The 27,764-nt window shown below is 33.5% G+C and overlaps 1 protein-coding gene across 2 annotated transcripts in view; it reads right to left on the reverse strand.

Moving 5' to 3' along the window:
- Positions 1–27,764, reverse strand: part of SCN1A (sodium voltage-gated channel alpha subunit 1) — a 126,559-nt gene that overhangs the window by 37,391 nt on the left and 61,404 nt on the right. The window contains exons 3-14 of one of the 2 annotated variants that reach the window (XM_039855415.1): positions 17,393–17,511; positions 15,239–15,328; positions 13,546–13,674; positions 11,742–11,833; positions 10,643–10,912; positions 7,780–7,843; positions 7,120–7,261; positions 6,261–6,467; positions 4,495–4,779; positions 3,128–3,508; positions 1,727–1,859; positions 673–911 (exon numbers count right to left, since the gene is read on the reverse strand). In XM_039855415.1, coding sequence (XP_039711349.1) covers positions 673–911; positions 1,727–1,859; positions 3,128–3,508; positions 4,495–4,779; positions 6,261–6,467; positions 7,120–7,261; positions 7,780–7,843; positions 10,643–10,912; positions 11,742–11,833; positions 13,546–13,674; positions 15,239–15,328; positions 17,393–17,511 — 2,151 coding nt within the window. Of the gene's footprint in view, positions 1–672; positions 912–1,726; positions 1,860–3,127; positions 3,509–4,494; positions 4,780–6,260; positions 6,468–7,119; positions 7,262–7,779; positions 7,844–10,642; positions 10,913–11,741; positions 11,834–13,545; positions 13,675–15,238; positions 15,329–17,392; positions 17,512–27,764 lie in introns of those variants that run through there. The other variant, XM_039855414.1, reaches the window with a different exon arrangement.

Genomic DNA, 27,764 nt, shown 5'->3' on the forward strand with positions numbered 1-27,764 from the left:
AATGCATGCATTACTTTAGAGACCTCTTTCAGCAAATAAAAGCTAATATTCCTAAGTTGAGTTAACTGACAAACACTTTAATAATTTATGTTTTTTAAGCACAGAAGAGAAGGAACTAAGTGGCAAGCTTCACCAAAAATGGCCTTGCTAATCATATAATACACAATATGTACTGGAGGTTTTCAATATTTTATAGTTTTTATAAAAAATAGATGGATAAAACAATACATGTCATACCTAGATCCTGAAAGTGAAAAGCTGGAAACATTTTTGAATTGTTAAATTATTGCTTATAATGATGATGACTAAGTAAAATAAAAAGATCTACAATTTTATTTTATCCTTCTACAAGTAGGAGAACTGTGATAGTATCATTTAAAAAAGTGTGTCCTTCAACTGGTTCTGCATCTTGAAAAAGTTATAAATATCAATACTGATGTATTAAGTAGAACTGTAGGCCTATGCCTATTGCTCTCTTTCTCAGTTTTTGCTGTGAAATTAAGGGCTACTATTGTTGGCAAAAAGTATGGTGCAGCCAGCTAGATATAATTACCATTTTTTGGAGCCAGGAGGTAGGAGGTGTGGTGGAAAGACTGCTAAAGCTATTAAATTTAAATAGTTCCTCAAACAAAAATTTGAAGACTGAACACATTTACCTTCCAATATGCTTACCAAGTTTCCTACTGTAAGCACATGATTGAAATGATCCGTCATTGGATAGTGCTCCATGGCCATGAAAAGAGTATTTAAGACAATACAGATGGTGATGGCCAGGTCAACAAATGGGTCCATCACAACCAGGTTGACAATATGTTTCACTTTTAACCAATATGGTGAACAGTCCCAGATTAAGAATATGTTGGAAAATTTATACCAACAGGGTGGGCATTTCTGCCTGGATTCTTCAAGTTCTAGATTAAAAAAATAAGAACAGCCACCAAAAGATATATTTTATATACACATATACTTATTTATTTCAGATCCACTAGACTTCTTTTCAGTAACCAACACATTTCTATTTGCTTTAGAGTCAACTTCTTTTGTACTTGAGAAAAGAAGGCCCATAGTATTGACTCTTTAGATTCCCAAAAATATTTCTTCAGATATACACATAGAACAGAAGTAACAAAGAATAGATTTCTTTTCTTGTATGCACTGATAATGTGGCTCAGCACTTGGCCTTAAGTTAAGTGAAGTCTCAATAGAAACATGGGTTGGGGTAGTATAGATATTGTGTGTAATTCTGTATGAATGTCTGGATAAGCTTTCATCCTCAGGCTATAAGAGATAGGGTAGGGATCAACTTGAGCTAAGAATCCTCTTTTTAATAGTTTTTTTTTTTTTTTCCCAAAAATGGCCTACTCTTCTCCTCTAGACTTGAGAGTATTCAGGTGATGTTGGAAGTCCTAAGCTGAGTAAAACAAAATAGAGAATCACTATGACTAATGGGACTAGAAACCCCTAATAGAAATGCTTATTCTGCATTTTCAAGGACTTGCCACACACAGGAAAACGTTCATTAAAGTTCCAATATCACTGAATTTAAATAACTCTTTAAAAGCTTCTAGAATATGAGTAGATATAACAAATAATAACTCTTAAATAAGACCCTTATATTACCTTTATAATATACTGTTTCTAACTTACAAATAGAGACATTTGTTTCAAAAGAGATAATTTAAGTTTAGTAAAAATAATCAAAATGGAAATGGAATTCGTTACAAACCTTCTACTGTATTTGTTAAAATGCTGGCTATACTCATTGCTCTTTGTCTTTGGGAAGGATCTTCTAGAAAGTCCATGGAAACATGGAAAGAACTTGATCTTCTTTTTCTCATTTCAGTTTCAGTGGTTGTTCCCTATAAAGAAAATGCTAATGTATTAAATAATTAGCTTGAGCAATATGAGCAAAACCCCAAATATGACATAGTGAATTTCATGAAACTCATGCATCATGCACTTACATATTTAATTGGTGATGGCAGATTGCTGACTTATTGTATTACTAACCTGGAATGTCCAAACTGTCACTCGTGTAGCCACACAGCAAAAACTGAGTTTTTTTAAAACTTTTGATTTCATAATTTTATGAAACATGATGTAATTTGGATATAGTTGATAAATCTCTTCAGAGACAGCTTTAACAGTTCCTTATTAATTCCTTATTTTGGAACTAATAGTAAAAACTAACAACTTGAAATGTCATATACATAGTCAAGGTATTTTATTTTGAGAAGGTAGCCATTTATTTTTAAGAAATACAAATGATTACAACACATGTAGCTGCCATCTCATTTTCTGAACATAAGACATAGATGGTCATTGACAACACAAACTGTATGTTAAAGAAACACACACGCACACACACACGTGCTGCATGGACAACAGTTTCATCCAGGGTACCAAAGCAATAAGTCATCTAATTCTGACTTAAGTCATGCCTCATCATGCTGATATATTTCTAAGTGAGTTAACAGTATAATAAGAGGCAGCATGTATTTAGAAATTCCTCATTCATGTATACATCACAAACATAACATACCTTTGTACACAGAGAATTATTTTACCTGTCTGTACTAATAATGTATCTGTTTCTTTTCATTTAGATTAGTTTTGAGAAGACCTATATCAGCATTGTTTTAGTAAGTCAAATATGAGTACTAGAAATTTTAAGATAATAATGAAGCTATCTATATAGGCACAGTGTTCTTGAAAATCTTCTAAAGCAGGATTATATTGATGAATCTGTTGGAAAGATTTATTATACACCCTTTGCACTTAAATGTAGACATATTTCATTTACTTTTACACCAGGGCTTTTGGAGATGTCCTGATATCTAAGTTCAGCATGGGTATATAGCAAATTCTCCAACTGGAGGCACTGATTTATTATTGTGTCTAATTTATCCTTAGCATGTTTAATAAGTAAATGCATTGAGCTGTAATGCAAGAGAGAGTCGAGGCTTTAAGTTTTAGTTGGTTAGTCTATTAAAGGTATTACAAGATGCAGGTGCATTCACAGCTTGACCAACCAGGAATCATTCTCAAGGGGTTCCATTCTGTAGAAACACTGGCTGGTGCAGCAATAATGAGCCAGCCATGCCTGAACTATTTAAAACTTCCTTACATTGTCATCAGTAGCTGGCTTATCTATTATCACCTCTGGCAGAAGCTGTCCAACAGGCGATGTAGGAACTGAAGGTCCACCAACCAAGGAAACCACACCATTGCAATCCACAGTGCTATGCATCTTCCCATTTGTTGGAAAAACTGCCAGCATCCGGGATGATCTGCTGGTCTGACTTAGGTTACTGTTGCGTCGCTCTCCATGTCGTCGGGGCACAAACAAGGAGTCTCTCCGGCTCTCATTATCCTCAAAGGTGCTATGCTCATCATCAGCAAAGTCATTCTCTGAACCCACATCTTTTGCTCTCCCTCTAAAGCTGAAAAGGCTCGTTCTGCTATTTCGTCTTGGAGAAAATAGGGAGCCGCGAATACTCAACAAAGACTAAGAGTTTGAAACCAAACAAACAAACAAACAAAGAGTAAAATCACATTAATATAACCACTTGACGTGTGCTTTTATTTTGCAAGATTAAGTTGAAGGTGAGTTCAGCATTCATAACAGAACTTAATTTATTCCTTTCGATTAATATTCTTGTTTTATGTACATTCATATTAAGTTAAATTAGTTTTATAAGAGAAAGTCTCTACTCTTTGAGATAAATGAGTGGGGAGATAGATCACAACTTAAAAGATATTGAAAGACAAAACCCTGAACCACCATTTTTCAAGTTCAAAAGGAAATATCCTTAGTTCATGACTATGGGCATTGTAAACATTCCAAAAACATCAGCAGCATGACCATAATAAGGTCAATTTGTTTTCATTGCTCTTTCCTTTCAATTTGAACACTCTTGACAAATAGTTTCAGGCCATCTTTCTAAAGTCATTTTAAATTAATAATTATTTCTGTTTCATCTATAAGGCACAGTGTTGTTGCAACTTGAAGTTAAGACTTCCGAAATTCAGAGTGATAGGCTTTCCAATAAAGTATACCATGACTAATATTTGCAGAAGCACATATGACTGTTTATAAAAACGTTAGGGGGAAAAACAACATAAAGTAACCAAAAAGACATTACTGATCAGCTATCCCCATCACCACATCTTTTTTTTTTTTTCATTAAAAAGGCTGAGGACCAGAAAGATTAAATGTCGTTAGTTACAACAAAAGCCAGCAGACAGTATTGGGATGAGAATCCAGGTCTCCTGACTTTCAACCCATTGTTGTCTCAACTATACCAAGCTGGAGACTTATGTATATGTGGAGTAAAATTTTCTCATAACTATGTGAAGAAAGAATGGGTTTAAATATAATAAACACAGCAGTCAATTCAGTTGTTGAAAAATCCATAGGTCTGATTTAATTCTCCCCTTGTCTTCAGCATTTTAACTTTCATTCATGTATCATTTAACTCAGTAGCACCATACCTGGTGTGGAGAGGAGTACCTCTTTTCATATGTCAAGCGATTCCCTTCGATGGAGAAGCGAAATCCTTTCCTCCTAATGCTGTCTTCAGATTCAGATTTATGGAATTCATCCTCATCTTTCTCTTCCCCACCAGACTGCTCTTTCTGTTTTCTTTTCTTTCTCCGATTTCTTCTTTCCTTAGCACTCTTGGAACTCAATTTGGAGGCTTCAGATGAGCTGTCTGAGAGCCCACCTGCTGCACTAGGTTCTCTGGAATGCTCTGAGGCAGTTACAGCTGCTGCCTGCTACGTGGAAGAGAAATGGTTTAGCATGGCACTAGAGAAAATTTTATCTTTTAAAAAATGACTCAAGTATTTGTATGGCATTTACAAAATATATTTAACTGACTTAAGCTGATCTTACATAGAAGGAGCTCTACAAGTACAAGAGGGATTATTTTCTTTCCACAATTAAAGGCTTTCAGAGTTAATTTGGTTTTCTCTGTGCTAGCATTTATTGTGTTTGTATTACACTTTACAGACCACATATCCAAAAGGATCAATAGGGCATCAACAAGAACAGAAATTCATACTACCTTTTGGGATTTAATTTACTCTAAAAATTGGTATTTACTTAATGCTATCTTCTTTTCTCTGAAAAAGAAACTGGAGCATGGAAGAATAGCTGATGAATTATTTGAGGTCATATCCAAATGCATGAGGAATGAGGTAAAGAGCTGAAGTCCTTTCTCCAGTCATTGAAATCAGATTGTCCAATGCCCTCAAAATATTATCAATCAAACTTATGTAAGGTGATAAAGTCCCTTCCTCACTCCTCCACAGTACTCTATCCAGAAGACTGGAGTGGAGAGGGTCAATAGTTTCTGCTAAGCAAGACAAAATGTTCAATTCTCCAAATACCATTCCCAGCTTCTTCAACTCAGCACTGGTTGGTACTGGTCACATGGGCATGGAATGGAGGCAATGTTTTTGATCACAGCTTGTATTGGTAGCAAGTTGGCAATTTTTGGTTATTATTGCTGTCCCCAGAGTACCCTCAATACTAGGACTCCTGCAAATAAATGAATATTCCCTAAACAACTTGGATAAAAACAATGAGTTTGTTTGATAAACTAAAGAGTGAGGAAAGATGGGTGTTTTAGGAGAGGCATTTTATTGTACTATGAGTACTGACACCTCACTTTAAGAAAAAGTAATTCTTAGGTTACTTGATCTCCATAAAATTGATAACTTTTATATGCCTATTGGATATTGCTATATCAGAGAATATATGATTTCTTTATATATATAAGAATGCAATTAATCAACCAAATTAAAAGCAACATATTTGTGGTTAAAGAAAGGAATAGCCTATCTTCTAAGAATGAGATAAACGTTTTTATATTATAACCAATAAATTTTTTTCTAAGAGATGATGATTTCTTAGGATTTTCTACTAATGCTAGTATACCCATTCAGTAAATTTCTCACTTGAGAAGACCCCAAAATCACATTTTCTCTTTTATTCTAAACATCTTAAGATGACTAACATAGCATGAGAGAGTTCCATTGTGATCAATATTTTAAACATCTTGGAATAATTAAACTAACTGATCTATAGACGATTGAAACACAGAAATCTTTACTAACCCCCATACTACCAGCTTCTCTCAAGTATAGTCAAACAATGATCTGTCTCACTTTCTCCACTATCTTATAACAACCAACACAATAATAAAAAAAGGATAATATTGTGAGATAGGACATATTTAATTTGATGAATTTACCTGAGCTGCCTCCTGTTGTTTTTTAAGCTGTTCAAGCATCTGCTGAAATTCAGCCTCTTTCTGTTCTGCCTCTTCCAAGGTGGCCTGATTCTGTTCCTCATAGGCCATGGCCACCACAGCCAGAATCAAATTTATTAGATAGAATGAGCCCAAGAAAATCACCAGCACAAAAAATATCATGTATGTTTTTCCAGCAGCACGTAATGTCTGGATACAAGAACATCAGAATTATGTTTTCAATATTATTTCGCTAACTGTTGGCTTCAACTTTCAACTTACTTGTATGTCTTGTAGGACCCTGATATAAACAATAATTATGATGGCCACACCCCCTCTTACTTTTTTGTCTGTTTTTAACCTCGATCTCTTTCTTCTCCCCTAACTACTGCATTCGCATTCTAATTTCCAGTAGGGAATTCTTAGATTTACCAAAAATAAAAGAGTCAAGTAGAATAACATGGATACTTCCATCAAAAAGCTGAGTTTTGATGAAAGTCAAGGAAGAGACCAAAGACATCTTGCTACATCCACTTATTCACTTTTATCACTTGCTCCCTGGGGGATATTACTTGAGAGGGTAGATGGGGCTGAGGGGTAAGATGTTCCTTCTCTTTGGGAAGACCTGTTTCTGGGAAGGGTGGGAAGTAGGTTGCGAGTTAAGGGAAAATCAAAGATAATCACTGTCCCTGGCATCACGATACTTAAGATGTGTTATAATCAAAGGATAAAGGGACTCATATTTCCCAATTTCAAGTTCTGCTCTTTCCACTATATTATGCTGTGGTGTGAATTTCATAACTAAGTTGGTTTTCTTATACACTTCTATTTAAATGCAGTATGTGTCTCTTCAGATTCTCACCAGTTGGTAAAGATTTTCCCAGAAGTCCTGAGTCATCAGTCGAAAGAGTGACAAAAAAGCCCAACTGAAGGTATCAAAGCTTGTGTAGCCATAATTGGGATTTCTACCAGCTTTCACACACATATATCCTTCTGGACATTGGCTGTAAATGGGGAAAAAGAAGATATTATAAGAAGTTCTGTTGTCTTTTTATTCTGGTAGCATGTTATAACATTGTCTAGACAAAAAGATTTGGTACTTTAAGGAATAGAAGCACGATAAATAAGTAACTAACATATCTCCTAACTTTTGACTTAACATTTTACAAAACACTTGATGTCATCATTAAAATATTTAATAGCCTTTCCAATAGTATTTTATAAATCTCTTTTCTATTGATAATTAGCATTTTACACATTTCTCATTCACTTTCTCTACTTTGGAGCCTCCATAGTAGAGCAAAATGGCATTAGAGCTAATGTATTACTTCTTGTTTTAGAACACAAAATGCCAGCCTAATATTTAAATAATCCTTCACCTTATAAATAACCTTAATTATAGCAAATTAGTATAAATAAAATTAGTTGGCTGTTATCTGTCAGTTTCTACAAAAAATAGAAAAATGTGTGTATATGTACACACACACACACACACACATACACACACACATTATTGGCTTACCCTGCATCAGAGCTATTTCCACAAAGTAATGCATCTAAAAAACCCTCCAGAAAATAATGATATCCTGTTAAATAGAAAGAAAGTCATATGACAGACATTTGCATTACCTTGCAGAATGAGACCAAAATCAAGCCCTACTATTAAAGTTCATTGAATAATTTTAATTCAAAGACACAGGTATTTGCCCCTTCTCACTCCAAATACTAGATATTATATTAAGGGGATTAAATACTTAATAGTACTAAGCATTTATTCTTTGTAAATGTGAAATTAGTGATAACCAAAGGTATTAACATAGTATTTTAAAATAGTATCAGTGTTTTTCCACTACCCTCTTAAAAACTAAAAATTTCATTCTGTAAAAATAGATAAGAATAACACGATTTCTTTGCCTTTTCAAAACCGTCACATATTTCAAAATAAGGGATTATTTTTTCTGGTATCTTATATTTTTAGATACTGTTTATAAATGTTTAATAATTAATCATAATATACATTTTACCAACTTCTAGAATACATCATAAGCAGCTTATAGTAAAGGATGCATAAATCATGTTAACTACTAAAACAAATGAAATAAAAAATAATCTTAAATACTTAAAAGCTAAAATAATAACTATAGGTGAATATTACATTATATCAAAGCTTTCTGTCTCTGGCGAATTCCTTCGATTCTTTCAATACTTAGTTGAAGTGTCACTTTTATAAATTATTCCTTGGTATTTTCTACTTCCTTCCCAAAGATTGGTAAAATTAAAAATTCTTACTATGGTACCAGTAACATGTATATACTTCTATTATCATTATAGTCGTTGTCCTATATTGTAATTATTTGTTTATAAATATTGTTCCTCGTCGAAGGAAAGTCTAATCATTAATTATTTCCAAATTACTAGTGTTTGGGACCTAGTAGCCTTTCAGTAAAGTTTATCAAATAAATAAGTAGAGGGATGACAAGAAGAGAAACATGTGAAATTGAACAATCGTTTTGTAAGAAAACTTTTTTTAAAAGAAAAATTTTTAATTTTCTTGAAGACTTATTTTCTAGATTCTAAATTTTCAGAGAAATTTATTCTGTTCATAGTTCTGTAAAAAATATAAAAACAATAGAAAATATAATTTTTATTTCTAATGTCTTTACTTACTTGAAAATAGAAAAATTAAAATAAAATTTCTTAATTAAAATTAAACAAGTGAAAAGAATATGATAGTTTCTGGGTGAATTTTTGATATCAGGTATTTATAAGTGAAGGTTTTTATTTTCCATTAAATTCAATGATTTATAAGCCTAAATCTAACTTTCAGTCATGTTTGTCTTTAATTTTAATAAATTTAATTTTCTAGTACTTTCAAAGACAAACTACTTTTTTATATTCTCATTTGGTTTAAAATAATCTTTTTCAACAAATAGAATATTATTAGAGAAAATATAAGAAACAGAATTTTAGAGCTGCAAATGACCTTGAATATCCTTGACTTTGAATATAAGAAAAATGGAGTCCAGTAAATTTTCATAGAGGGAATAAACCCTAAATGACGTCCTCGTAGTCAGTTTCTTGATATTAGATTTAAAAAAAATAAACAGATTTCAGGTAGTTGTTGCCAGCAAGGGACTTATTGGCATATGAAGTTAATAAGGGATAGTTAATGTGTTGCTCTGACATGTATTTTTCTTAATCAAAGCATTTTTCTTAATCTAGAGATTTACAATTGTTTGAAAATTATTTGTGGGCATATCACTAAGATCTTGGAAGAGTTAATCTGTATCAACCAAGGCATTTTCCAAATCTGCAACTATAAAAAGATACTGATTAGATTTTTTTATTATGTTATTATTACTTTAAGAATTATCAAACTTTTATGACTAATCCTACTTGTTCCACACAAGCAGTCACTAAGTTTTTATATCTTCTTTGATCTTTTTTTAAGTATTAGTCATCACCTTAAACTAATAAAGACATAGCTAAATTTAAGTACATCTAGAGTTTAAGTTTTATATACTCAATATTTTTCTTTAAAAAGAACCTTCCCTTTACCCATGAATCATGTTCTAACTCTCTGCTTTTGAAATGTCATTACGGGCAGATACTAAAGTTAAATAAAAGAGAGAAGTTTTTACTTACTTTTATTGTCACTTTAAAAAGAGAAAAGATATTAGGCCAATTATTTTTCCATCCTTCTAGAGTAGATTATTTAAACATTTGGTTATTTTGTCTAAACTCTTGAAATAAAAATAAATTGATTCCCATAACTTCACTGATTTATTTGAAATTTTTTATTACCCTCTCCTAAAGCTTAATTGACTCTAATTATCTTCTTTTTGATAAAACACTACTTTCAATTCTTATTCTAGAAATATAAGAATACTGTTTACCTTTAGGTTTTGCTTGATTTCCACAAAATGACAATACAAATAACTTACTAAACTATAACACCCTAAAGCCATGTGTCATCACCATTATTTTCCCAGCATTCTATATAGTCTCTAGTATATAAAAGGCATTCTGTAATTAGTGCTTAATGGGTCACATTTACATAATATTTTAGAGTTCACAAAGGGCCTTAGAATATTTTATGTTATTTGACTGTCTCAATCCTCACAAGAATGTACAGCAAACAAAGATCCTAGACAAACTTCTTTCTAGCTGAATTCTTCAGCCTTCCATATGATGACATAACAGAAAACATCATTCAGGAGTCAAAATTAGAACAGTTATCAATAAAATAATTAAATGTATAAGCAAACCACTGATATGATATTTACGAGATTTCAACCTGTTATGCAATCATTTAAAAAATATTTATGTCTAAATGGAAGGTAAATCAGCAATGAAAAGATAATCTACATAACAGTAATTCTTACTTGAATCTTGAATATATGATTTCCAGTCAAACTCAATGACAGTTTCATTTACAAGTGTGCCATTGTAATTCATGGTCATATTCTTTTCTATACTATGCTCCTCCAGGGAAGCATTGGTGGGAGGCCACTGTACACATTTATTCCGCAGGTTGCCCATGAAGAGTTGCAACCCAATCAGAGCAAACACGCTCAGACAGAACACAGTCAGGATCATGACATCTGAGAGCTTCTTCACAGACTGGATTAGGGCTCCCACAATGGTCTTTAGGCCTGAAAGAAAGAAGGCTATTATTATTAAGACTTAGAACATGTGAAATAACAAAAGCCTCACACAATTTTCTTGAAAATATAGATTCCATGCATAAGTCCGAAGATGACTGCAATGCTAAGTGGAAGAGCAACACTTCGTGGTAGGCTGAAATGCTTATGGAGATGAACTCAAGAAATGTAATAACAATAAAATGAAGATCGATATCCAATTATGTTGAGAGAAAATAATGGGAGGTTCACTAATGAAAGGAGGTTTGCTAATGAAACTGTCACATACTTTCATTGGGGTCAGTTGTCAGTTTTACAACAAATTACCTGAATAAATATTTTTGAATTCCTACTTATAAGTATGAAAGATTTTACTATAAAACTGGAGGTAGTTTGGATTATGATTGCACTTTAAGATAATAAATCCTTCATGCAGACTCATGCTATCATTTATTATCTTATTCCCTTATTTTAAGCAATATTAAAATTACATTGTATAGACCTAGTCATCAATGGCTAAAGTGAACAAGAAATTAAAGAATAGTACATTCAATAGGGAACAAATCCTTGCTACAACTAATATGGAAGAAAAATGACATCTCCAAGAGCAAATCACACAGATTGTATATTACAATGTCTCATGCAAGAAATTGTTATACTCTAAGGCTAACAAAAAATGTGAGACCATAAAAATATGTCCAAAAATAAGAATCATTGTCTTTGAAACACCTGATTTTAATTATTATGGTTCCCAATTTTCTGTAATCCTTAATATTAAACAAAGAAGCTCTTGCTGAAACAAGCATGATGGGTCGGCCTTGATGGTTAATGCAGCTCTCACCTGGAATGACTGAAATTGTTTTCAATGCTCGGAGAACTCTGAATGTTCTCAACGCTGAGACATTACCCAGGTCCACAAACTCTGTCACATACCTGTAATAGGGAGTTCACATACAAACACAATAACAGGATACAAAGAAAGAGCTGTAGGTACAAGGAGCCTTATGCTTTACACTAATCACTTCTTACCTGGAATTACAGAAATAGTTTTCAAAGCTCTCAAGACTCTGAAAGTTCGAAGAGCTGAAAAATTGCCTAGGCTTACAAATTCTGTTACATACCTGTAGAATTAAATCAGAGTTATTCAAGATTTAAGCAGGATTTATATTATTTGCTTGGGTCTTTTATAAAGAACTTCTTGGTGATTTTAAATGATAATTTTGTAAATAGCAATTTAGAAATTAGAGTCTATTGGTATGGTTTTCTTAACTCACACAGTTTAAGGCCATTAAGGAGATGTAAACTTCATAAAATACACAAACCAGTTGCCATTTTGAGAAACAATACAATCAACATCATGTGTAACTTAGAAGAATTAAGTAAAAAGAAAATAAATCTTGGCTATAGTTTTAAGGTTTCAGTTAGAAAAAAAATGCATGAAATAGTTCAAGAGAAATTTAGGCATGAAAAGACAGATTGCCTTACCGACTATCTGTACATGATAGAATTTCTCTAGTGTAACTCTTGAGTGAAAGTTAGGCAAATTAAGGACAATATTTTATGGGGGCCCAATCATGTCCCTGCCATTACTGCTATTTTATTCTCATAAAATAGTAGTCCCAATATACCTTCTTTTGAACTATGGCCAGAGGAAATGGCAAAAAAATTTGGCTTATTCTGACTAAATATGTAATTAAGAGGAGACAGGCAGCATTTGGAACCCTGTCCACTACTTCTCTTCCTGTCCACCTCATTATGCCTGTAAGAGGCCAAAAAACCTTAGCTCCTGAAGGAATGATGAGGGCAAGTGGTGTTGATCTAGTTTCCTCCACACTCTAATTTCACCTATTCTTGAATGGCCTTCTATTACTTTCTGAATCTCTTCTTTCTTGGGGAAGTTTACCACTAGGGGAAAAAAAAAAAAAAAGAAAGAAAGACAGGAACGCAGATATTGTGCACATTATTGAGTGTATCTGGAAGAGAGATAAGGGCGAGAAGGTTTATATTATGGGTGAAGAAAGAGATGAAGAAAATTATAAAGAGAAAGAAGAGAAGAAGAAAGAAAAGGGATCATTTTAGAAATAGGAAGTGGCAGAGTATGTCTATATCTTAAACTAATTTGCTGATAAAATAATTTAATATGTTAAATACATAATATCTTATTTTCCTATTAGTTTGATTTGACAGAATGTTTAGATGCTAGTAAATGCTTATTTTCTATCATTCTACCAAACTAATAAAAGAAGATGGGTAAGGTCAATGAAAATTTATGCCACCAACATTACTGTGGCTAATTTTTCAGCCATTTTCACAGATGTATTACGAATGTACCATATTTTCATATTAGAGTGTGTATGGTGTGTATGTACGTGTGTGTGTGTGTGTGTGTGTGTGTGTTGAAAAAGCGATATGTATGAAATTTGCTGACAAATGTTTGTTACATGTGAAAATTATAATTTCAACCACTGCAAAGCCTTTATGCTAAAGTGAAATGCCACTTTGACCTCTGTGGTGCTAAATGTAAATCTGAAGCTTAAATATATAAATCACACCACAATAGTCCACATTTAAAGCAAGTTTATTTTTTCAAAGCATAAGCAGAAAGCTAAACCATACTCTTTTGACATTTCAGAAAAGGTACTTACGCAAACGTAATGACAGTAAAGTCGAGCCAGTTCCATGGGTCTCGAAGGAAAGTAAAATCTTCTAAGCAGAAGCCCCTTGCAATAATTTTTATAAGTGATTCAAAAGTATATATGCCTGTGAAGGTGTACCTGAAGACAGTATCCAAAAAAGAACTGATAAAGTAATCATTTTCTTTCATAGCATATCAATTTCTTAGCATTCTGTCAATGGACTAGATGAATATTATCAAAGGAATCTAAACGGGTCAATTTTATTTTCATGGAAATAAAACATAGCCCTAAATTTAAATTCAACTCCCTAACACATGACGTTGTTTTTAAGTGTCCTAAGAGTAGAGTGAGAAATACATACTGTATAGTCTAGGTAGCTACTGTCTGAAATGTCTTAGTAGCGACATAAATGAATAAAGCCTCCTGAGAATTATCTAGTACATTCATGTGATGGAGTGGATAACATTACAAACAATAATATTGCAGAAGCATAAAATGATTTTCCTTTAGAAACTAAAAAACTCAATTTCAATCATGTTTTATGAATGAGAGAACATTGACAAAGTAGCAAGTCTGACTTTTTTCCCTTTCCAAAAGATAAGATAGATTAACTTACTTGGGAAAAGAATTTTGTTAACATTAAAGTAGATAATTCTAGAGTCATAAAAGAGTAAAATATTGGACTAACCCAGAAACTTAGATGTTTACAAAGATTAAATCTTCTACTCAGGAGTAGGAGAACAAAATCAGAAACCAGGGCAATGAACGACTTGTGGGCTTTACATATTAACTTCAATACTTTAAGAATTCTTTTCGTATATATTATATTTCTTTCATAATCGTTGTCCCTTTTCTGATTGGCTCCAATTTGGAAGTGTCCAAGAATGGAAAAGTCTTTTTGGGAATCCCCCCCGGGGTTGTTATTTTAAGGGTCAACAGCCACAGAGCAATAGTGGTTACGACAGGGCAGTGGCACTTAATGACAAATCTGGACCCTCTGCCCTCAAGAGGTATCCTGGAACAGAACCCATCAATGTAGTTAGTAATGCTTCCAGTTTCTGAAAACACCACCCTAATCTCTGTTAGTATGGCCCTTGGTCTATTGAATTTCCAAGTTCTAATATCCCAACTTTTGTGATTTTTTAAAGCAAATTTTTTGGTTATTACACTTGAAACTGATATAGGCCTGACATGAAGTGGACGTGCCTGATGGAAGGGACAACTTTGTGAGACTTAACACTGTGGTGGCACATGTAACTTGCCCCCGTATATTCTTAACTCACTGAATTCATCTGGAATTTAACTGGAACCAAGGTCTACCATATGGGCTCTTTTCTTTAATTTGTCACATTTTTTTACCACTGTATCATAAAGGAAAAGTGGTGAGTGTCCAGGAATGATGGGCTCCTGGTAACCACCAAATACAGGTGAAGGAGATATATTAGATCCAACACCATCAGTCGTGAGGGTCAATAAATATTGTCTTCCTTCTTTGTAATTGTGTCTGGAAATGGCCTTAGTAAAAGTGTTCTTCGGTTTTATTTAAAAGGTACATTAAGACATAGTTTCAAAATCCCAAATACATGTAAATGTCTATATATCTACATACATATTTATATCTATCTATCTAGCTGGCTAGCTATATAACACACGCATATGTATACTCAGATAGTAGGTAGTTTAAAATATTAGTTGAACTTACTCTACATTCTTTGTCCAGTCAGGAGGGTTACTCATTGTCATAAACACACAGTTTGTCAAAATAGTGCACATAATTAGCATGCTGAATAATGTGGGTTATTGTTAAGGAAATCACACACACACAAAATCCAAATCTACATATTATATTATATAAAACTAACATTGAAAACCTTGAGCTGCAGTTTAGCCAGTACTCAATGACAAATACTCTGTGGGCAAGTCATCTAATCTCTTTAAATTTTAGTTTTGTAAATTTCTGTAAATTTAAATTTCAGTAAAATGAAATTTAAATTCACCTTCACAGTAGTGGTATAGATTAAATGAGATCATGTACAAGAAAGCTTTATATAAGTACAAAGTGTTGCTTTTGATACTATTATGAAATCAATATATTTACCCCTAGAGAACTTCAGTGGGAAAACTGCAATCTGGAGTCAAACAGTTTTTGAGCAGAGAGCAATGACTTGAACTAATTCTAGTAATTAAAATAGTAAATTGTTGAAGAAGGCTACCTGCAAATTGCAATTTTGTAAATACATGTTCTACAATATAGTTCAATACATTAAAAATATTATGTACAAAGTGCAGTACAGTGCTAGGTATCAGATTCCTCCATTTTGACTGAATTTTTACAAGTGTAACAGCAGTAGATAAGATTAAAAGTGAATATTCTTGAACTCCAGGACTTAACATGATGTGAATGTAATAGAAATTCAACATAAAAGTCTCTCTATGCCACTGAATCTACTTACATTTCTACTGATTTTATACAATGGAGCTAATTTTTCTATAGACCTTATCAGTTTGAGGTATAGATTAAATCAACTAATATGTGTGAAGTACTTGGAACAGGCCTGTATATTAGTAGATATGATCTAAGCGTTAGCTCAAATGACTAAGACATAACAGAATTATGGAGCTAAAAGAAACTTTGAAAAACAGCTATTCTAATCTCACTGTATTTTAGAAATCAGAGAAATAAGGCCTAAGTCCTAGACAAATTAGATAACTTGGCTGAGGACTAGAACACAGGTTTCCTGCCTTCACATTCAATATTGTTTCTACTACAGTTTATTGCCAAAACAAAAATTTTCCATAAGTGAAAAGTTTTCATCAAATGACCACATGATGGCACTAGGAACACAAACTAGGATAAGAACACCTCCATAAATGTAAAATGCTGAAAATGATTTTTATGTTTCAAATCTTTTAATTTTAGTAATAGCATATTTATGTCACTAAGGAATCTCTTGCTGTCAGTTTATTTTATTTTATAACACTTTTTAAAAAATAAGGTGGTATGAGTTCACAATCATTGCAAAAGTATTTCTATTTTTATAATTGCCAAAACCATCAAAATTCACATAAGCAGACAGGAAGTTATTGGCCAATGAATATGAACAGATGCATGTAGTTGTAGAGTCCTTTTTTAACATCAATGGGAATCATAAAGCCAAACCCCTAAAGACCATTTGGGAATATAATCTCAGCTCCTTTCATTAATTTCCGGAATCTTTACTAAGCAATCAGTTCTGCATGGCAGAGTCATAATTCAATGACTTAAATTTGAAATTCAGCCAATATTCCAGTACATCCTTCACAGATTTTATTAGGAAAGTTCAAGAGTTAGTTAAGTATTGGCCAAAGCCCTCTGACACTCTCTCATGGAAAAATATGCTTAAATGTTTATTCTAAGGTACACTAAAATGTTTGATGTTATAGATGTGCCTAAACTTGGTTCTGGAAGTAGATTTCTTGGTTTTTATATCATTATTCATTGCAAATTCTAGATAATCACAAACTTTGTACAAAGATGGTAAAGATACACTAGATTTGAAGGGCTCAATCATACAAGTATTTTTAGAAAGATACATATACAAATAATGTTAAAGACTATGATAAGCATGATATATAATATATATTTCAAAGATATATAATATATAAATATTTATATAATGTTAAAGACTTTGTAAGTTTCAGTGACATCTATGTGGCTAATAAAATTTAAGAATGGAGCTTATATGACAAAAGATACAAAATGAGAGAGATAAAACCCAGAAAATATGGACCTTTTCCCAATGTAATTTTATATTTAGCTACAAAGCACTTGCAGATTATGTACAAATAATTAATATTGATCACTTGAAAAGGATATGAATGTACCAAAATCTTAATAGCTATTTTCCTAAGAGGATTGAAGGGAGTTAAAATGTACAGGGCAGAGGTGGCACTGAACCGGAAGATGGCCTTCCCTTTATTCAATACTATAAAAGTCTGTAAGATAGGAACACAACATAGAATATGAAAGTACAAGCCATTTAAACTCAATTGCCTACTTTCTGTTATTTGTCATAATAAATCATTCCAATGTTGCAACTTTCTATGTGCCCTCTGAAGACAAACTGTCACTGGATCTCTTCTTAACTAGAGAGGATATGCAATGGTATCACTTACCTTTTACCTGATACTTACCTGCAATTTTTTCATATGTAAGACATTTGGCCAAGAGAATTTATTTATTTAATTAATATTTTAAACATTTGAGTGAAATGAATGTCTTAAATGGGTGCATATTTCATTTCATTCTAAAAATCCTAAGACATTACGTTCTTTTATAAGGAATTCAGCTTTCCCAAGTCTAATATCTTGAAAATTAATTCTGAGTAATGCAAAATCATTCAATAGGACTAATGCATTTTTAAAAAAATTAATATTCTTTTACCATTTATGCTTACAAAATAAACATTATCACTCTATTTGTAATACGAAATAAAAACAGCCACCATCAAACCCACTCGGGTTGGATGGATATACTCCAATAATTGATTTTTGGAGGCCAAGTTCCCTGGAGACCAGGGAGTGCTAAATTCTGTATTGGGATTTCTGAGTTAGCTGACACATTGAATTCTAATCCCAATTGACTGCCTATCTCATGTAATGCTTTCTTAGCACAGAGGAAAAGCTCAAAGCCCCTCCAGAACCTAGGATCCAGGAATGTGAATGAAACTGCATTCTAAATATCCGGTATAAATAATAGCAATTAGCAGTGTGACAACAACAAAAATAAAGCAGCAACATACAATAGCATATGAAGGATTCTGACTCAGTGCTTCTTAAGATATTTACTTATTATCAGGCATAGCTGGAGGTGGGGGAAGCCATTTTTTTCTGTGAAGAACATATCTTGGGAAGAGAACTTCAAACTTTTAAAATTAAAATTCACCAGTTCTTTAAAAGTTCTGTTTTCTCCTTTCGATGCACATTTGTAGATCACACTATGACATAGCAAGCATTAATTTTATGTTTATTTTCTACTAAGACTCTTTAATAAGAGTTTATTCTCTACATTTAGTTTTCAGGTCATCAATAGATTTCTCATTTCTTTTTCTATCTACCTTCGGGGTTTTCTAAATTCAAATAATCACTCCAAAACATTTATAGTTAACCCTCGAACAACACAGGGGTTAGGGATGCTGACCCCTGTCCAGTCAAAAATCTGCCCATAACTTTTGACTCCCCAAACCCTAACTGATAGCCTACTATTGACCAGAAGGAAGCCTTACCAATAACATAAATAGTCAATTAACATATATTTTACACGATATTTATATCATATACTGTATTCTTACAATAAACTAGAGGAAAATGTTATCAAAATCATAAGGAAGAGAAAATACATTAATAGTATTTATTGAAAAAAGATCCACATATATGTGGACATGTGAAGTTCAAACCCATGTTGTTCAAAGGTCGACTGGATGGAGCTGTTTGAAAATAGCACTTCCTTTACAGTTTGGTTAGAAGTGCCCAGAATCGGGGCGAGAAAGTGTGGTCTCCCAACCACACTGGTCTTCAAGTTGTTCCTGGTCTTTGACAAGATATTGAAAGTGTTTAGAAACTTTTAAGATAATCTGACAAATGAATTACATATTTTCCGCATATAATAATAAAAAAAGGTGGCGATGTATTTTGTGGGTCTGTTTTTCAATTTTCTAGAAAGAATTTCATTGTGTTTTATAGAAGAATGTGACCTCACCCACCTTCACAACAGAGAGTTTAAGAAGCACTGTTCTAAGTCTAACTTTGACTCTGTATTTCCTTTTTCATCTCTGAAGGATTATAGGTTCAGAATACAAAGAAAACTTTATATCAAGTCCATTGGAGGAGGGGAGAATTTCACCTGAGCTTACTGAAGGAGCAATCATCTGTGTCTACAATACTTAGCCCCCTTTTTTGGTGATTCATTCAGAGTTCCTGTCCTTAAACCAAATTGTGAGATCATCATAAAATGTGAACAGACTTGTTCAATGCAAATGCCTTTGCCCTAAGGTGTACATGTGTGCAAGGACACAAAAAGTCCAAAGTGAGCTAATTCAGGACTGAACATGGTCAGCCTTGCAAACCTACTGCATATACTTCCTTTCTCCAAAAAAATGCCGAGTAAAACCTGATAGAAATATTGGAGGCTAGGAATGGGAGAGTCAGTAAATATAAGCTAGAATATAAATTTTAAAAATAAGAGTTTCCTTATTTCAAATAATACTATAGGCTAATTTTGAAATAGATACTAGTGATTCAAAAAGATAATGAAGTTAGAATTCATAGGTGGCCTAAATCATGGACTTGAGGGCAAGGGAGATGATGATGGTACTGATTATAGCTCAATGGACAAGGGAAATCATCTGGTTCATCCTAAAATGATAGGAGTACATGCGGAAGAAATCATCCACCACTGTCTCTGGCTGTGTGCACCCTCCAGCCCAAATTACGAGTAGAGGTAATAAAGGAAGAAGGAAGTAGATAGAGGGAGGGTTGGTAAAGGAGGAGGTGAAGCTGTGGAGGAGAGAAAGGATAATTCTGCCCTGAGGACTAAAATGAAAAAGAAGCAAGACTCAGAAACTGAACAGAGAGGAGCCCAAAATGGGAGGGCAAAGGGCTGCAAGTCAGGAGTGAATTGAATGAAAGCCACTGCACCCGTGATGCTGGTAAGTAATTCTAAATCTGACAGTCCTTTCAAAAAGAGGAGTTGATACTTTGACACAAAGAGTTAATGGCAAATAGACATAATTCTCAATTGTTTCAGGCTTCTATGGAAACTTTCACTGAATTTAAGTTGTATTCTCTTTATTTCTAAAATTCAAAGAATGTGTGGAAGATAATCATTTTTTAACTTTGTATTTACAAGAAATATGTGTACAATGTGTAAGTGCTTGTAATAATAAAATTAGTGAGGTTTTACTGTAAAACATTTGTTCTGTTTTAATTTTTCACAGCACCTATAGATCATGGCATTCTTGCTAGAGCTCCCCAAGAAGTTTACTGTAAGAACAACATTAGGTGAACACTTCAGAGAATTTCTTTTGTGAGGACTCTGCTTTTCTCAGGTTGAACTATATATATACTTATCAAAAAAACTTCATAAATATTGCTTTAAAGTGTTTATGGGTTTATTTTAAACAGCCTTCCAGTAAAGCAGACTTATAGAACAATTCAATAGGTAGACTCTTCAATGTGTTAACATTTTTATGTCCATAAGTTCCATTTAGAACTTCAAATTTACTATTTGCAACTGATTTGATGACTATTTCATCTCTGTCTATCCTACTTGTAGCTGCTCGCTTAGCCAGAAAGCCAAACATTTAGTTCTAATGAAAAGTACTTGCCCCAAGGACTCTCGGTTCTTTCAAATAATGGTATTGAGGGTATTGAAGGGAAAAGAGAGAACACTGTTTAATTACAAGTAGTCAATTAACTCCAGAATTTTCAAACATATAGATATTTGCCTTCCCCACGTTACATATAAGAGCTCAGAAAGGGAAGAATTCAAAGACTAGCCAACATGTTACTGTATCTCAAATGCATAAACAAATAGTATGTAGCTTTAAGCAAATCAAGATTCATGAAATGTTCAACTAGGCATCATTATTTTACCTTTTTCTCTCAATTATTTTATTGTGGTAAAATACATAACACAAAATTTACCATCTTAGTCGTTTCTAAACATATAGTTCAGCATTGACTTTTTTTTTAAAAAAAATGTATTGGATGGCTTATTACAGTGAAGTGTCTTATCATCCTTTAAATCTAATTAGTTCTATAAAAATTTCATAAACACAACTCAGTATAATTTTTATTGCCTGAAGTCACTTCAATACAAAAGAAAAACTTAAAAATTGGTAATGGAGAAGAAAAAGCTGATACAGTAGTAGTTAGCTTGAAATAGCTTCTCCTTACAACCCTTGGCTGTAGGAAATTCATGAAATCATTTTAATATGTGAATAATTTTGTGCCTCAGAACAAATTTGAAAACATGGAATTTTGATTCAATTATAAATGAGATTCTATATGCAAAATATCACTTTAAAATACATTTGAAGGAATGTAATTTTATATATTAGATGTCGGTCAAAATTTTCACTTTTCTCTTCATACACAGTTACCAAGCTCAAGTAACATTTATTGAGCACGTATACCATAATTTGCTAATATGTATAAGCATTGCAGAAACCTGGAAAGTAGCATGGAACTAGTTTTAGGTCCAATTGGTAATTTAATTGATTTCAATGCAAAAGACTTATATTAAATGTTTAGCACAATATTTGTAAAGCTCTGTGCCATGCATTGTAGGGAAAACAAAGATACTTAAGTCATAACTCCAAGAAGCTTATAAACCAGTAAATGGTCAACTCTCTCTACTAATAGAAGAAAATCTAGAATGATAAATGAAAGTTTACAAAGACCAGAGCTGTCCAAAAGAAATATTATGTGAATCACAAATCTGAGCCACATATGTGATTTTAAATATCCTAACAGCCATGTTTTAAAAAGTAAAAAGAAATAGGTGAAATTAATTTTAATAATTTTTTACCCAGTATATCCAATATGTTATCATTTAGAGAGGAAATCAATATTAAAAGTATTGAGCTATTTTCTTCCTTTTTTCATACCAATTCTAAGTCTTCAAAGTCTGGACTCCAAGAAAAATAAGTAAACACCCCTAGTAATTGACAGCTTAATAATCCATAAAGCAACATTAGGAAAATATAAGTAGAATTTGTTTTAATGTATATAGTTTCTAAGAGTGCAGACCCTGAGGTCAGATGCCTGGCTCAAAATCTGGCTCTGCTGTCTTCCAACAGTGACATCCTAGACAAGTTATTTGACTCTCCCGTGACTTGTTTGCCTGTTTTGAAAATGGAAAAAGCATATTTAGCTCATAAAAATATTGCAATTCCAGTTCAGTAGTGATTCTGATGTCTGGTATTCTGTTCTTTCAATAAATAACTCAGGTGATTCTGTAATAGCAGGGTTGTGAATCTGTTTTAATTAGTGATTTTTTAAATTGCCCAAATTATCAGTGATTACGTTGTACACATGGATTAAAATCCTTCCCCTTGATCAAATGCATAGTGAATAAGGAAGCAATTATGTTATAATAGTTTGATAGAAATTGCTATTTGTAAATCTGTACTTATTATCTAGTAGTCTTGTCTCTAGGTTTTTAGAAAGTGATTTGTTTACATTTTTTTCCAAGACAGACATTTAATGAGCCATAGTTTTCCAGTGTTTTTCCTAAATATGTCCATTATCTTAACTTTTCTTTCAATCAAGGGGCCATGTTCCTGAAAGTAAATGTTTTAAATCTAAGGCCTAATTTCTCATTTATCTAAACATTACTGAAAAATTACCAGGTAACAGGACCGACTCCAAGTTTAATGCATTTGCTTCCTTTTAAAGTAAATATAATGGCAAAAGCTGTAAGTAACACAGGAAGGTTAGAAATGATCATGAACAATAGAAAAATGGACTATACACTATTATTTAATTAAATTTATGCCTTATCTTTGAAATTTAAAACAAGCAATTTTTAACTTGTACATATATTGTATTCCAAAAATGCATTTCGAAGTCAGTTGTTTGGAACTTTGAACATATTTTCGCACAAAAGAGTACTAAGTACACCTCTCTCCTCTTGGCACTGGACCTAGGAGAATTCCCTGGCTCTATCTTCTGCCAAAAGTGGGGTCAACCTTTCTCCAGCTCCAGGCTTCTGGCTTGAGGAGAGGTTCCAGCAGGGAGGGGTGGAATAAGAGATATGTGGCAGGAGGTGAGATACTTCAGAGATTTGGGTATAAAGAACTGCATAGAAAGTCAAGAGATTCTTATTATTACATATCTCGTCCAGTTTTATGACATCTAATTCTATTTTTTTTCTGAGGGTTTTCTAAACAGTCTCATCTACTTCCCTGCCTGTTTGCTATAACCTGTGGATTCAGAATGAGATTTCCCTCTTTTTCCGGCCCACTGGGGGGATGAAAATTTTCTCACAGGTTCTCTACTTGACTCTGAAGTGAGCATGCAATATTAAAAATATATATATTTTTTCTCCTAGTCTCATTTTATTTTCCCTTCAGACTAGGGATAATCAACTTAAAGAACAACCTGTGGCGCTTGCCTGCCTGCGGCCCACCAACCTTTAATATACAGCCTTTGTGTAATTACGCATGTAGTCTTTAAGCCAGCAATTACAAACCAAAATACTCATAGAGGCTAAGGTGGCAAGAGGTACCTGCCAATTTTTGGTAGGCAAATCAGTGATGCCAGATATCGTAAAAGAAACCCAAAATATGTATGACTGTGTGTGCGTGTTGTGTGTGTGTAATCTCAGGATTTATAAATCTTGAAAACTTTAACTTAAAATTTTAAACAATACTGCATATGTCAACAAAATATGCCTATGGGCTCAATGCCTCAAAGTCATTTTTTTTTTCCTTTCTCAGCTTTAAGTTCCTGCAAAGGAGAAGAATTTGTATCCGGGGAAGGGTTTGTAAAATTTCTGTCTATGGCCCATAGCTGGGTGAAAGACTGGGGATGGGCTATTGCAGATGATTACATGGGAGGTGCCCAGCTGGGCTCTCATCAGCCATGGTTGTGGATGCCTCTGCCTCTACCACAGACGACAGAGGAAAAGCTATAACCACGGGTGAAATGATAAAATCTGGGGTCAAAGATTTCTCAGCTCTTATCTTGTCCCATGGGTGTGATACACTATTACCTGCTCAGTTTTTCATTGACTGAAAAAATTTGAAGACCAGATCTATTGCAGACTTGTGTGAGAACTTTGAGCAAATTATTGCACATCACTTTCTACATCTGAATGGAGGAGATTAAAACAGTACTAACTTCAGGGTTGTTTCGAGAATTAAATGAAATAAAACATGTAAATATCTTTGATAAATTCTAAAGTGCCATATACATACAAGGAGGGATTAAAACATTAAAAACGTGTGTCTGGTTCTCAGACATATACATAGACAAACATTTACGTATCCGAAAGTGGTGCCAATTTTCACACTAGAACTTTCCTGTTCAATAACTTTCCTCCCAAATTTTATATGCAGAAAACAATGCCATTAGCTTGCTCCTGTCTGAGAATTAAACATCACACCTCTAAAATAGATCCTGATCCCACAAATTATTCTCCATCTTCATTGTCAAAAATCTAGACCAAGCATCCAGAAAGACTCCTAACTTGATCTTTTAAAATACCCAGTGGACCATGTTGCTCCTCTACCCAAAGCCTTCTGATAATTCATTTTGAACTTAATCTTCAAACTCTTTATAATGTACTAAAAGGGGCCTTTAATCCAGCCCCAGGTCCACCTCCCCAACTTCATCTTATTTTCTTCTTACTTTGTACGATCCAGCTACATTGCCCATCTTCTGATAGGCTGTTCCCTTTCTCTGGAAGATTCTCCTTCTCCCTCTTTTCTATCCTTCAGATAGCAATTTAAATGCCACAGAGGTACAAAACTGAAGTTTTCCGAATCTGTCCTCTTTGTAAAAAAGGTGCTTATCTCACTACTAAAATCTGGTGGGAAGTGTAATTTTCTAATTATTTTAGTAATCCAGACCCACTGAGTCTTTAAGATTTTAGCTTTTACAAAGGTAGGGGATGCTCTTGATGGAGCAGAGATAAGGAAGTGACAAATCGGTTTTGGGAAATACTGCCAGCCTAGGAGACAAAGAGTACAACTAGCAAAGTGGCATGAGTAGAGGGGCAGGAAAAGCAGTGACAGGATTATTTAGATTCTATTACTGACTTCCCTTTTCTACTGGTATCATTTGTACAACTGTATACCCAAAGTAGGGTGGCAATGGGCCATGGAAGCTGACAGATAGCTTTTAAATCTAGTTTCTGTTACTTAACAGCTTTGTGATCATAGGCAAATTACTTCACCTCAACGTCATTATTTTTAAATAAAGAAAGACAAGAGCTATCTTGGAAGGACATGTGGATTAAATAGGAACTGTAAATACCCTGATACATAGTGGATACAGTACAGAGCTATTGTTTTTTCCTGCCCAGTATTCCTTCTTCTTTAACAGGCCTTATCTCTTCCTTTTAGGAAAAACCTCTGCCCCATTGTCTGCCCAGGTGGCTTGAGTGGAGCTGACCTACCCCTTGGCAACACAGGTCAACATGTGATACTGCTTTGGCCAATGAGACCATCACATACCCTTGGCCACAGTGATTGGTTCAGAGGAGGATATTGACCTAATTTGAACCAATTCCAGGGCTTTTGCTAAATATTTTGAAGAAAAAATGAGCCCTCTTTTGGGGGTTTACTGGGCTGTAGGATATTAGTTTAGTGTTACTGGTGGCTATTTTTTACCATTTTGTGGGAAGGGCCAGCCTATATATGCAGCCAACATAGGTGATAGTAGAGCCAAAAATGGAAAAGGATTGGTATTGAATCCTTTGATATTAAAATTAAATTTACCCTACACCGTCTTTCTTTCTTTCTTTTTTTTTAAACTAGTTTCTGTTGCACTTTGGTCATTTTCAATTAAAGGGTCTTTTACTAATATAGCTGGTACTCAATAAATGCTAATCATTATTTTATTATGAACATCCTCATCTTGAGATCATTTCTGAGACAGAGGCTTAAAGGTGACAAAGAAAGGGGCTTAAAGAAAAAATAATAAGTGGGGAGGAGAAAGATTTGGAAGGCAATTATACTGCCTTGAATGTAAGGGAGAGCCTGGGTGACTAGTAATTCTAGAGGAGCTAATAATATACAAAGAAAAATTGTAAATTGGGACTGTCTACATGACAATTCATGGAACCCTAAGCTTTTAATTACCATCTACTTTTGATTTTCTATTAAATTATTTTTGCAAGGAAAACTCCGTAATCCCAATTACAAACAAATCAAATAACTCTCTCTACCCAAGATAAAAACTAAAAATTCTTGTAGCAATAACAGACCAAGCATGAATTTAAAATAACAAATTCATGTATGACTCTTCATGCAGGCCCAATAAAGGGAGTATGCATATTTTTTAAAAGAGTTTATCAAAAGGGAGAATAAGTTGTTTTTAAATGGTCCACAAGAAAAAAAAGTACATATTTAAAGGAATACATTTCTACATTCCATAATTAACAAACATCCATTTTCACTACAGATCTAAAATACCTCATTCTATTTCCAGGACACTGTCACACTCTCAAAGGATATTTCCTTTCATGGTACTAATGAGTCATCTGTAATTTTAAGAAGAACATGAGAAGAGAGGAGTTTTCTATAATAAAGAGTGGATAATGAATTTGAGTGTATAGCCAAATGGTACAAAATCAACCCAAGCTAGGAAAGCTAATTGTGAAAAAAAGAAAAATCCCATAAGGTATGTTCGCAAGCTAAAATGTGCTTTGCCACTCAACTAAAGTCAAGAAACAAACAAAAGGAATCCAACTTGGAATGACGTTCTGAAGAACACTGGACCAGAGCTCACATGGCATGGAAAATATTGACAATATTCTGATAGCACTATTTTATTCCTTAGTTCTTACCCTGGACTTCTGAAGGTTTAAAACTGAGGGTCTGGAAAGTTCCTAGTGCTTCCATGCACCAGGAATGTTCATGAGACGGTTGCAACTATTTCTTCAGTTACTACTAAAGTACCACTGACCTTGGATTAAACTACATTAACAATTTTAGGAGAATTTTTGAACATTATATAATTTGTACATTTTAAACTGGGGCAAAGAAGATAAAAATATGTGGGCATATGCCATCTGAAAATACCGTCATCAGTGACATTTCCATAAGCTTATTGACATTGTCTTTGTAGAAGATCACAGAGAGCTTAGTGTTGTTTGTGTCATTTCTATTTCTTGCACATTAAATGCCACTGTATTTCATTCTAAAGTGTAACATAAAGAATAGATCTGCAATCATTTTTTACAGTAGGCTTATACTGTTTATTTGATATACTATTAAGAAAGAAATTAGAGACTTTGTGTATAGCTACAAATGACACATTAACATTATACTTGGAATAAAATCTCAGGGAAGTCACTGGCCTGACATTTGCGTATTCTATCTCATTCAGGCAATATAATCTACATCACCAATAGTGAGAAATCTCATCCTAAGAAGCATTTCCCCTGATGACATTTCCACCATTAGACTCTTTAACTGTGCTGCAGTACTGTGCATGTGTACTGCATTGTTTTAATGAGG

This window comes from Pteropus medius, unplaced genomic scaffold (assembly GCF_902729225.1).
Source record: "Pteropus medius unplaced genomic scaffold, Ma_sr-lr_union100, whole genome shotgun sequence".
Lineage (NCBI taxonomy): Eukaryota > Metazoa > Chordata > Mammalia > Chiroptera > Pteropodidae > Pteropus > Pteropus medius.